At 40.6% G+C, this 9,699-nt stretch overlaps 1 protein-coding gene across 1 annotated transcript in view; it reads right to left on the minus strand.

The window, feature by feature from the left end:
• Positions 1-3,150: 3,150 nt before the first annotated feature.
• The window catches only part of NOS2 (nitric oxide synthase 2), a 49,754-nt gene continuing 43,205 nt past the window's right edge, over positions 3,151-9,699 (minus strand). Inside the window, exons 23-26 of the mRNA XM_018573586.1 lie at positions 9,027-9,148; positions 7,158-7,303; positions 5,962-6,156; positions 3,151-3,222 (exon numbers count right to left, since the gene is read on the minus strand). Of these exons, the coding sequence (XP_018429088.1) occupies positions 3,151-3,222; positions 5,962-6,156; positions 7,158-7,303; positions 9,027-9,148 (535 nt within the window). The remainder of the gene's footprint in view (positions 3,223-5,961; positions 6,157-7,157; positions 7,304-9,026; positions 9,149-9,699) is intronic.

Genomic DNA, 9,699 nt, shown 5'->3' on the forward strand with positions numbered 1-9,699 from the left:
CTGCACTGTGGCTTTATCTGCTCTATGCTTGTTACAGGTCAGAAACTCAGAAAATATTGGATTCAGGGACAACCAGACAAGTAGAATTTTCACAAGGAGGTCATCGACAGCAGTTCACATATTATACTCAATGCAGGTTTTATTTGGGGTTGTCAGGATCAGAAGCTGTGCAACTGGACCAGCCAAGTTGCTGTCAGCTAGAGCATTTTTCATTCACACTAGCGCAGCTGTTGCAGTGGCGTTTGGGAAAAAAACTGCAAAAAAACTCCCTTTCTTCCTCCCACTACTCATCCAATGGCACCCAGAATGAAGCCTACAATGAGGGGGATCACTACAAGAGGGATAGGGGGTGGAAATTATTGGATATTACTTTTCCCAGCTGCTGTCACACAAACAGTGCAGGGTTGGGCAAGGGGGACATAGCATTAGTAGTTTGACCGGAGTACAGGCACGCATGCGCCTCCCATGCAGAAGGCAGAGAGAGATGCGTACTGGTCTCTCCTTGTAATGAGGAATTATACAGCAATGCTGGGCATAGGCATGGCATCCTATAGCTTCCAAGTAGAAAGCAGGGGTGTAAACTGACAACTCTGGGACAGATTTGCTTCTGTACCTGGTGTGGTCAGATTAAAACATTAGAGCAGTGGGACTAGCAGGATCACCAGGTATTTTATAGCACACGAAGCGATACGAAGAGAACAGGCTATTTTCTCATAAAAGTACACGATATCACAGACACATATCTGAAAAATAAAATTTGTGGTAACATTTACTTTAAACATCTCTTTTTTCATAGTGCTGTGAAAGTCTCTGTGAGAAGGCTGGGAATGATTCAGAAAAAAAGTAGTTCAATTAAAAAGCTGCAGGAGAGTGGTCCTGTTCAATATAGCAACCAATCATGTTTTATATTTCTAGGGAATCTGCTTTCTAGGGAATTAGCAGTTGATCTGCACAGTTACCACAGCTGAGCCACCAATTTAAAGGCATGAACCAATTTCTGGAGAATATAGCATTTAAATTAATAGGACTAAGTTCCCTGTCCTCTGCCCCAAAATTGTTTTATTAATCATATTTTGAAAACTAAATGAGAGTAGTGCAGCTCCCGTGTTTTATATTGCTGTTACTTATGTGTCAAAAGATGATTATGGAAAATCATTCCTGCAATTAAAATGTTTATAAAAACAATAGAAATACAACAGTAAAGAGTCCTTTTATAAACATTAAAAATATAGTTCATTTAAAAAAGAATTGATAAACAGCAATTAAATACTAGAGTATGAAAAAAATATTCTTTGTCTAGGCTTAGATTGTTGGCAGTTGACCGTAGTTCTAATTGGTCCCATATTGCAGTGTGAATGGCTGTAAGTAGACCAATAATCATCCCAATGAAAATCAGTGAGAAAGTTATGAGATATAAATATAGTTGAACATTTTTTTATAGCACTGAGAATTTTGTGTAACTGCAATAAAATCACACAACAATACAGCTTACCCATAGTCATATTATTGTTCTATCTGATCACTAGAAAACTGAACAAATCTGTTCAGTCAAAGTCTGTACCTTAATTGTGCTGCTGGTCTCTAGGGTAGTTTCTAAATTGCTCTCTATAGATTTCTTCAAAAGAGAAGAAAATATATTGTTTCTACAAATCAATAAAAATTAATAAAGTAATATAATTATAAAAATTATAGTTATATAAATAAGATTCATTCACATTATTTACACAGTGTTACTATTAATATTACTACTAAACAAACTATAAAGTGTTCTAATTTGTAATTTGTGACAAAAAAAAAACCCAGTAAGATTTCTGTAAGTTACAAAAAGATAATATTATGGAGACTGCGTGACAACACCTTTATGCAAGATGTCTGATTATAACCAGGGATAAGACCCGGTTTGTCCTGAATCTAGTCCCAACCTAAACCCCTCTGAACCTGGAAGGAAGCTCCTTTTTCTGCTGCCCAATCAGCTACAGGCGGGAGGTAAGTAAAGAAGCAGGATGCGGTGATGTAATTGACCTTATATGGCCATATGGCTATAATTGCTCAATGACATTCAATGTCTGCACTAACATCCCGCCCATTTTCTTATGTACAGCCAAAAGACGGGGAATGTCCTTACTTGCAGCTGATTGGGCGGGTGGCCCCATGTTCTTTCCAGGTTAAGAGGAGCTCAGGTTTGGACCAATAACCTAAGATTTTCTGTATATTGTAAACATCTTATCTTCAACACAAATGTTGTTACAAGTTTAAATCAGTAAGTGCTGGCTGAAGTACTAAAGGAAAGAGCTGGGTATAGAAATCAATAACAAACCCATCACAATTCCTTTTCACTGATCTGACTTTAGAAAACTGAAAGCTGTGCAGTTGCCATGGGTTTCTGCACTTTACATATTACTGCTAAACTCGGCACTGCTAAGTAAGCCTGTTAGTGTTTTTTATGTAGTTAGTAACATAGCGTTACAGACTAAGATACAGATACATTAACTTTAAGCCAGGCATGCACAAAGCAGTTTTTGTGAAATATGAGCAACGTTTAGGAGCGGTATTTTGCTACACTGATTGGCAAGTACTGATCCTCCCTGCGGGATCTCACATTAGGATTCTACAAAAGAAAAGACTGCTAAAATCCTTGTAAAACGCATAGCAGTCCTCAGCGTTGGGTGAGAAGTCCTTTTTTAAGACTGATGTTTTATTTTTAAAGTTATGCTTGACTTGAAGTCCATGTTTTGCTATATTGCCTCCAAAAGATTTGCTTTAAAAACTCCATACAAAACATATTGAATACAATTTTTTAAACATAAATGTTGTGGTATAGGAAATACTCTTAGGTGTAGAGCAGTTAGGTAGTCTGTAATGTCTCTAGTATTGGTAAACTAAGATCAAATTTCCATCAGTAAGTTCAATGAACAGATTCATCATGGATCCTGATTTCACCAAAGTTTCTCATTTGTTGACTTTGGTTTCTTGTTCTCCGCATTGTTGATGAAAATCTTGAATGATTCCAGAATAATGTGCATTGCATTTAACTTTTCATCATGCTATATTTATCTAAGGTTGTAGCACATTGACTTTTCAGATTTTCTTCAATTACATTCTGTTTAGGTCTAAAAAAAAAGATGTGTCAGGAGCCCCGCTGGCTGAAATTCAGGCTCCATTCTGAAGTTGTAGATGTTTGTAGCCTGCTCCAAATATATCTTCATGATAACGCATTTGATGCTGCAAAGCAAACAAAATCAAGACATTGTGATCACTCTTTGTGTTCTAAACGTAGGATTCATTTGATATTTCTAGGCACAGAACACAGCTGTTGTACATTATGCTGAAATAATTGAGTGTTGGTCTTTTGATCTAAGCCTGTTTCACGAATTGTGAATGTGTATCACTGGTAGTGGTACATGCAGGGGTGTATCTACTGCAAGGCAAACTAGGCATTTGCCTAGGGCGGCACTTTCCAGGGGGGCGGCAGAAAACGGCACCCAAACCAATGAGGTGGACAGGGCCGGACTTGCCCTTGAGCATACTGGGCACTTGCCCAGTGGGCTGAGGCTGGGCGGCACAGAATCAGGCAGCGGTGACTGCCTAATGAGGCAAACTAGGCAGCCTTCAGAGCGGCTGCCTAATTAGAGAGCTGTCCGGTGGAGGGGAGGGTCCGGTGAGATGCGGTCTGGCTGGCTTTGTACAGGACGTGGGGGAGAAGCAGCGGGTGGCTCGGGGCTGGCCATAGCATGTGATCTGATGGCGGGATATCCCAGAAGCAGGCTGGGGACTGCAATGTATACTGTTGGTACTGATGACACTTCGAGCTGCAGGTAAGAGGAGCAGCACATGTATGCAGGGAAAGGGACTATGCACAGCCCACCTGAGACCATGTACAGCTCTCCTGAGACCCCGTGTGCGCTGTATCTGACAGGTTGCACAAAATGTCCTAAACAGGAAGGGGTGGGGAAAATTTAGATTGAGGGTGGTGTCCGGGTTTAGTCTTGCCTAGGGCAGCACAAAACCAAAATACACCACTGGGTACATGGCCAGCATCAGTATTTATGAGCATCACTGTGCACATGCTCTCTCTACTGCCAAATCTCTCTGACGGGCAACGTATGGTGCATATTGATGTAACCTGCTTTTTCAGGAGGGTCTACAGCTTTGGAATTCAGAAGATATTTTGGAGAGCATGACATTCTGGCTTCTGACAGTGTAAAGATGGCCATACAACGTGCAAATTTTAGCCTGTTCTTGATGAACCAGCCGATAATCGCACAGTGGATGCCATTTTCAGCACCTCTTTGTCCGGCATCCTTCAATCAGAAAATCTAAGGACCTGGATGGAAAATTTTCAGGTGAACAGTGATGGCAGCCAATCAGCTGCCATCATTGTTTGGGTCGTCTGACAACAGCACACTCGCACTGTCAGAATACAAATACACAGCAGGAATCTGTTATAAATAGGAAAAAATATAACATTGTGGGCCAGCTTCACTGTGTTGAAATGTGGCAATTTGTAATAGCACATATGATATGTGGACTCTGCAAAGGATGTGATAGTGATAATTAACAAAGGAATGTTTAGCAGCCACTGACAAAATGACAATTAAACAAAATGAATGACAGTGGAAAAGGTCTGGCTGCTACTTTATCAGAAGGGTTCATTTATTAATGGGCAGCTCTGAGATTTGGATTGGAGCGGGGAGGGGGGGAATCCAGCCCCTCCCCTGTCACGGCAGAGAGCCGTGATAGGATCTAGAGGTGAGCGAACGCCGGTATGTGTTCGCTCCCCTCCCAATCTACTGAGCCGACCTGTGACAGTCTCATTGTCACAGGTCGGCTAGAACTATGAGGTGAGTGAAATGCACTCACCTCATAGTTCTCCTTTAAGCTGGCCACACCCTTATAGATTTCTTCCATCTGTTTGATGTATCAACGGTCAGATGTAGGGCTTATTAATACAGGCACAGAGGTCTGTGAACCATAAAAACCAGCTGGATCTCTGCACCTGGAAGCCACAGGTTTTGCGTACAGCCCGCCTGTACAAATCAAAGGCTGCAGCTTCATGCTGGTAAACGTTGGTTCATGTGTACATTCGTTCAGGTTCAGATGTATGCCCCTGCACACAGACACCCTTCACCCAGGGATGTACATCTGTAGTTGTAAGCTAGTATAAACTTGGAGCAGTGTTTACCAGCATACAGCTGCACCATGTTATTCATCTACATAGGCAGGCAATAGACAACACCTGTGGCTACTTGGAACAGAGATCTGGCCATTTTTATGATGTACAGACCTCATGGGCCCTTATTTGCTACAGACCTTATTTGTGTTCTATGGGTGAATGAAAGACACGTTAGATGTTCTGATGTCTATGGATCAGTGCACACTGCATGTTGTGACTTATGGACTTTTCAGCCATAAAAGGAAGGCTCCTGATGTCTAGGAGGCACTCTGATGTGAAATGGGTATTCTTATGTAAATGGGGGACTCTGATGTGAGGGGTGTGGACTCTGATGTGAAGGAGGACTCCTAATGTAAAGGTTTGGAGACTGTTATGTGAAAAGATAGGACTCTGATGTGAAAGGAGGGGATCCTAATGTGAAGGGGGAGCTCTCATGTAAAAAGGAAGGGACTCTAATGTGAATAGGGGGTTTCTGATGTGAAGGGGGGCTCCTCATTTGAAAGAGGGACTTCCCCTGCAGCACCAAGGAGAGGGTGATATCATCATCCAGATGTCAGTGCCCAACAACCCATCAAATACAGTTCAGCTTGGCGCATTGTGCGCACTGCTATAAGCCCCACCCACTACTTCACCGCCTACTCCACCTGCTGTCCCTTATTTTACCAGAACAAAGATGGCAACTTTAGTCGTCAGCCTACTAAAGAAAATGTCTATCCATTGTAGTTCCTGCATTAGGTTATTTTCATTCATCAGTTACTTTAAGATGTAAGATCTAAGATGTAGCTTACCTTTAGCTGGGAAATATAGTTTTCTGCTTCCTCCTCATTCAGTCCCTTCTTCATTGCAATAATCATTTTAATTGTTTTTCCCACATCTCTGGCCATCTCAATGTTTCCACAAATATAAATGTGTCCTTCTTCTTTGAAGACAATCCTGATGACATCATCCACAAGGTGCTTCCTCAGAATGTCCTGAACATAGGTCTAAGAATAAACACAGCGCTTTAGAAAACACAAATGTGCAATAAAATGAGAATTTATTCTGTGCTACAGGCCTGTTGTTTACAATTAAATTACAAGAGAAATGGTGAGCAGTGATGCCCAACAACCAATCAGACATCCTCCCTTTAGACTAATGAACCAGTGTTTCAGAACGTTTAGGCTATGACAATTGGTAGAGCTTGTCTCTACTGTAGGTGGTACTTGGCAAGAATCAGAATGCATCGGCAACAGTGTCTTGTAGGAGAATATTCTTATACTAATGACTTTGACTCTTGAAAAGCACTATAGGTAACCTAATGACGTAATCCCTAGACCAAAACCTGTCTTCTTCTATGGGCTCCAATTGGCACTAGGCAACATATACGGGCCACACATTTTTTTTAGTCATAAGTAGTAATAGTGATCTCATCTAAGGTGCATATTGTCAAAATACTCTTAGCCTAGTTAGGACCAGGAAAAAAAAAAAATTCTGTGTAAAAGATGCGATCCTGGAGAAGGGGTGTTAGTTAGTAACAAATGCAAATGTCACCAGCACTCCAATACGGAGATTCATGTCAGTGCAAATCCATTTTATTGATAGATGCCAAAAAGACAAGTGCTTTCGGGGCCACGTAGGGTCCCCTTCATCAGGCTCAATAATGACCCATTATGATGTAATTATTGAGCCTGATGAAGGGGACCCTGTGCGATTCCCGGAGTTCCTTTTTAATTTAAATTATGGAGAATGCAATGACAGACTGGAGCACCCAAAACTCAGAGGATGACAGGAACAGAGTCAGGAATTATGTCAAGGAGATCTCACTAATGAACCAAGACACCAGGCTAAATATAACGAAATATTTAACTTTTGGGGGGACTGACGCTTTCATTTGTATATACGATGATATTAAATACAATAGCAAAGATACAAAGACAGACAATAACTAATGAATAGCATTCAGGAAAAACACAATCACTGTGATGGTGATCTTTTTATTTCGTACCTTATCTTGCCCTGGTTGCTGGGAATATGCAGTAAATACATCTTTTAAAATGCCTCTGCTTTTCATGTATTCCTTTTCTTCTTTGTAGATTTCATCAGTGGATTGCTGGCAACCAGACAGCAGTATCATTGAGCCTCCCTGTGATCCTGTGATTAAACCAATCATATATAATTAGATCAATATTGACAGGTAATAGATACAGCATATGTAGATGCAGGACTGTCCCTATAGTTTCTGCCACCTCAGGCTATTGTTGGGGAATGGGGGGTGCACTCTACGATTTGTCGGCCCGGGGGGGGTGAAATCCAGACCAACCTGTCAAATGCTCTGTCCGGCATCCCACTCAGCTCACTGATTGCCAGGAGCTTGAAGTCCCGCTCAGCTCCTGGCAACTGGTGACATCAGTGAGCTGGGCAGAAAGCCACACAGAGCGTCACAGGTTGCTAAGAGCTCTTGCCAATCTGGGATGCTGTGGTCGCCCCCCTGATGCCCTTCCTCCCAACCAGCCTCCCCCAATCAGATGATGCCTGAGGCAACCACCTCAGACTGTCTCATTATAGGGACAGCCCTGTGTACGGCCCTCATGAAGGAAACATGTGGCAGTGCTGGAGTTTTCATTGTACGTGTCTGTATGTATTGATTTATTATTCCAATACCAAAAGATAACAAGAATAGACAAAATGGGGCCAACTAGATTTATTGAACACACAGAGTGCAATTTCTGACATCTTCTGAATAGGCTAGTCCCCTGGATATCTGTGACTTCAGTATTTTGGGTCACTGGTCCAGAATAAGTCTGAATCCTGCTCTACAAATTTGTTTAGGACTAAAAGTATTGAAACCTATGGGTCTGCATGATAGCGTAGCAACCAGTATTTTCAAAAGGACAGGACAACAGTGGCAGCCCCTCCATTTTCTCATTGTGGATTTTCATTAATGATAATGGAAAGGGCAATGTACTGCAACCATTCTAAAATGAGCTTTGATCAGGTCAGTGTAACCTGAGCAATAGATCAGATTTTTTATTCCTGTAGATAGTTGCTAGTGTATTATTCTCTCTGTTTAATTAAAGAGTCTTCAATGAAACACATATTATTTGAAGGGGTTTTTTTTTTTTTTACATTGTTACATACTTCCATATTTTCTTTATTGCATTAAAGGGAGTAAAATGTTTAGTTTTATAAGTTTATCTGCTTTTAACTAGTTTTTTACAACATATATTTTTTTTACAAAGTATATATTTTTTGTTGTACAAATAAACTTTTAATAACAAAGGATTCCCAGACCACAATGGTATAGCTATGTAGCAATAGCAACTTGCTTTATGGCTGGCTTTGCGTGATTGACGCTGATTGAAACTATCTAAAAGAACACTGAGGTTGTGTTTTGTTAATGCATGCACTGCAATGCACTTTATTGTACACTAAGGTGTGCTGCGTTACTGCAGCCCATTCATTTTTAGTGGACCCCAATGCAGGTGAAGTCACTCCTATTACCATGTGGTATGCGCTCTATAGGTCACAACACAATAGTATGAATGGGCCATACATTTCCTTAAAAGCTTCTGACAGCCCTGTGCATTTCATACTGTATTGTGGATTGTGGTAAAATAACTAGTGTAAAGGCATGCTTGTGCGTTTATGGCTGCTATCATAAGCCTTTATTCTCTTGCAGGTAGAATAATGAAATTTAACAGAATAATGTTTGTTGAGAACAGCAGCACTAAATGATTTGCTCCAGGTTCTAGAACTGATCCCCAATTAGTCTTAATGTGATCATGGAGGGAACTTTATTACCCAACTATCTGAAATATAATTTTATGATAAGAATAACGTTACTAATATTTTATTCAGCATTCACGAGTCATACCTTTATTTTCCAGATCATATAATCTTTGTTGCCAGAATGCTCTGAATGGTGAAATTCCTGTACCTGGACCAATCAGAATGCAGGGAGTGGAAGGGCTGTCTGGGAGATGGAATGTGTTTGTGCTGTAAAATAGTTACATGTACATCATTATTGTGCACTTAGACACTCGGCAAATAAAGATAATGAAATAAATAAATTGTATCTCAGTGGATTGTTCTGTTGTCTTACAGCTATTAAAATCAGTTGTCTTGAGTCAGTTGTTTAAATTGTTTTTTTGGTTAAAAACAGATGGGTAATTGTAAGGAGATGGCTATTTAGGGTTGGATATAAAGTCCAAGAACAAACATTTTTATTAATAGCAGCTTACCAAACCTTAGATGTGTTAGCTGCATTAGTTTTGTTTTTTAGGTTTTTTCCTTTATTTATACCTAATCATCCTGCCAGTAACACACTTCCTCACTGTGCTGCATCTATGGAGGTACTGCATTGTCACCTTAGCACATGAAGTGCATTCAAACCACATAAAACACCTTCCCCTCTCATTGCCTCAATAACATAGGAGGGGGGTTATTCAAAGGTAAACTGGGCAGGGCCGATAACACTGCTGGAGATTTGTGCAGGAAGTCTGCTGCATTTCTGGCAGGTTTTCCGGTATTTTTTGGCTATATATATA

The sequence above is a fragment of the Nanorana parkeri genome, unplaced genomic scaffold (genome assembly GCF_000935625.1).
Source record: "Nanorana parkeri isolate BGI_ZX_2015 unplaced genomic scaffold, ASM93562v1 scaffold48, whole genome shotgun sequence".
Lineage (NCBI taxonomy): Eukaryota > Metazoa > Chordata > Amphibia > Anura > Dicroglossidae > Nanorana > Nanorana parkeri.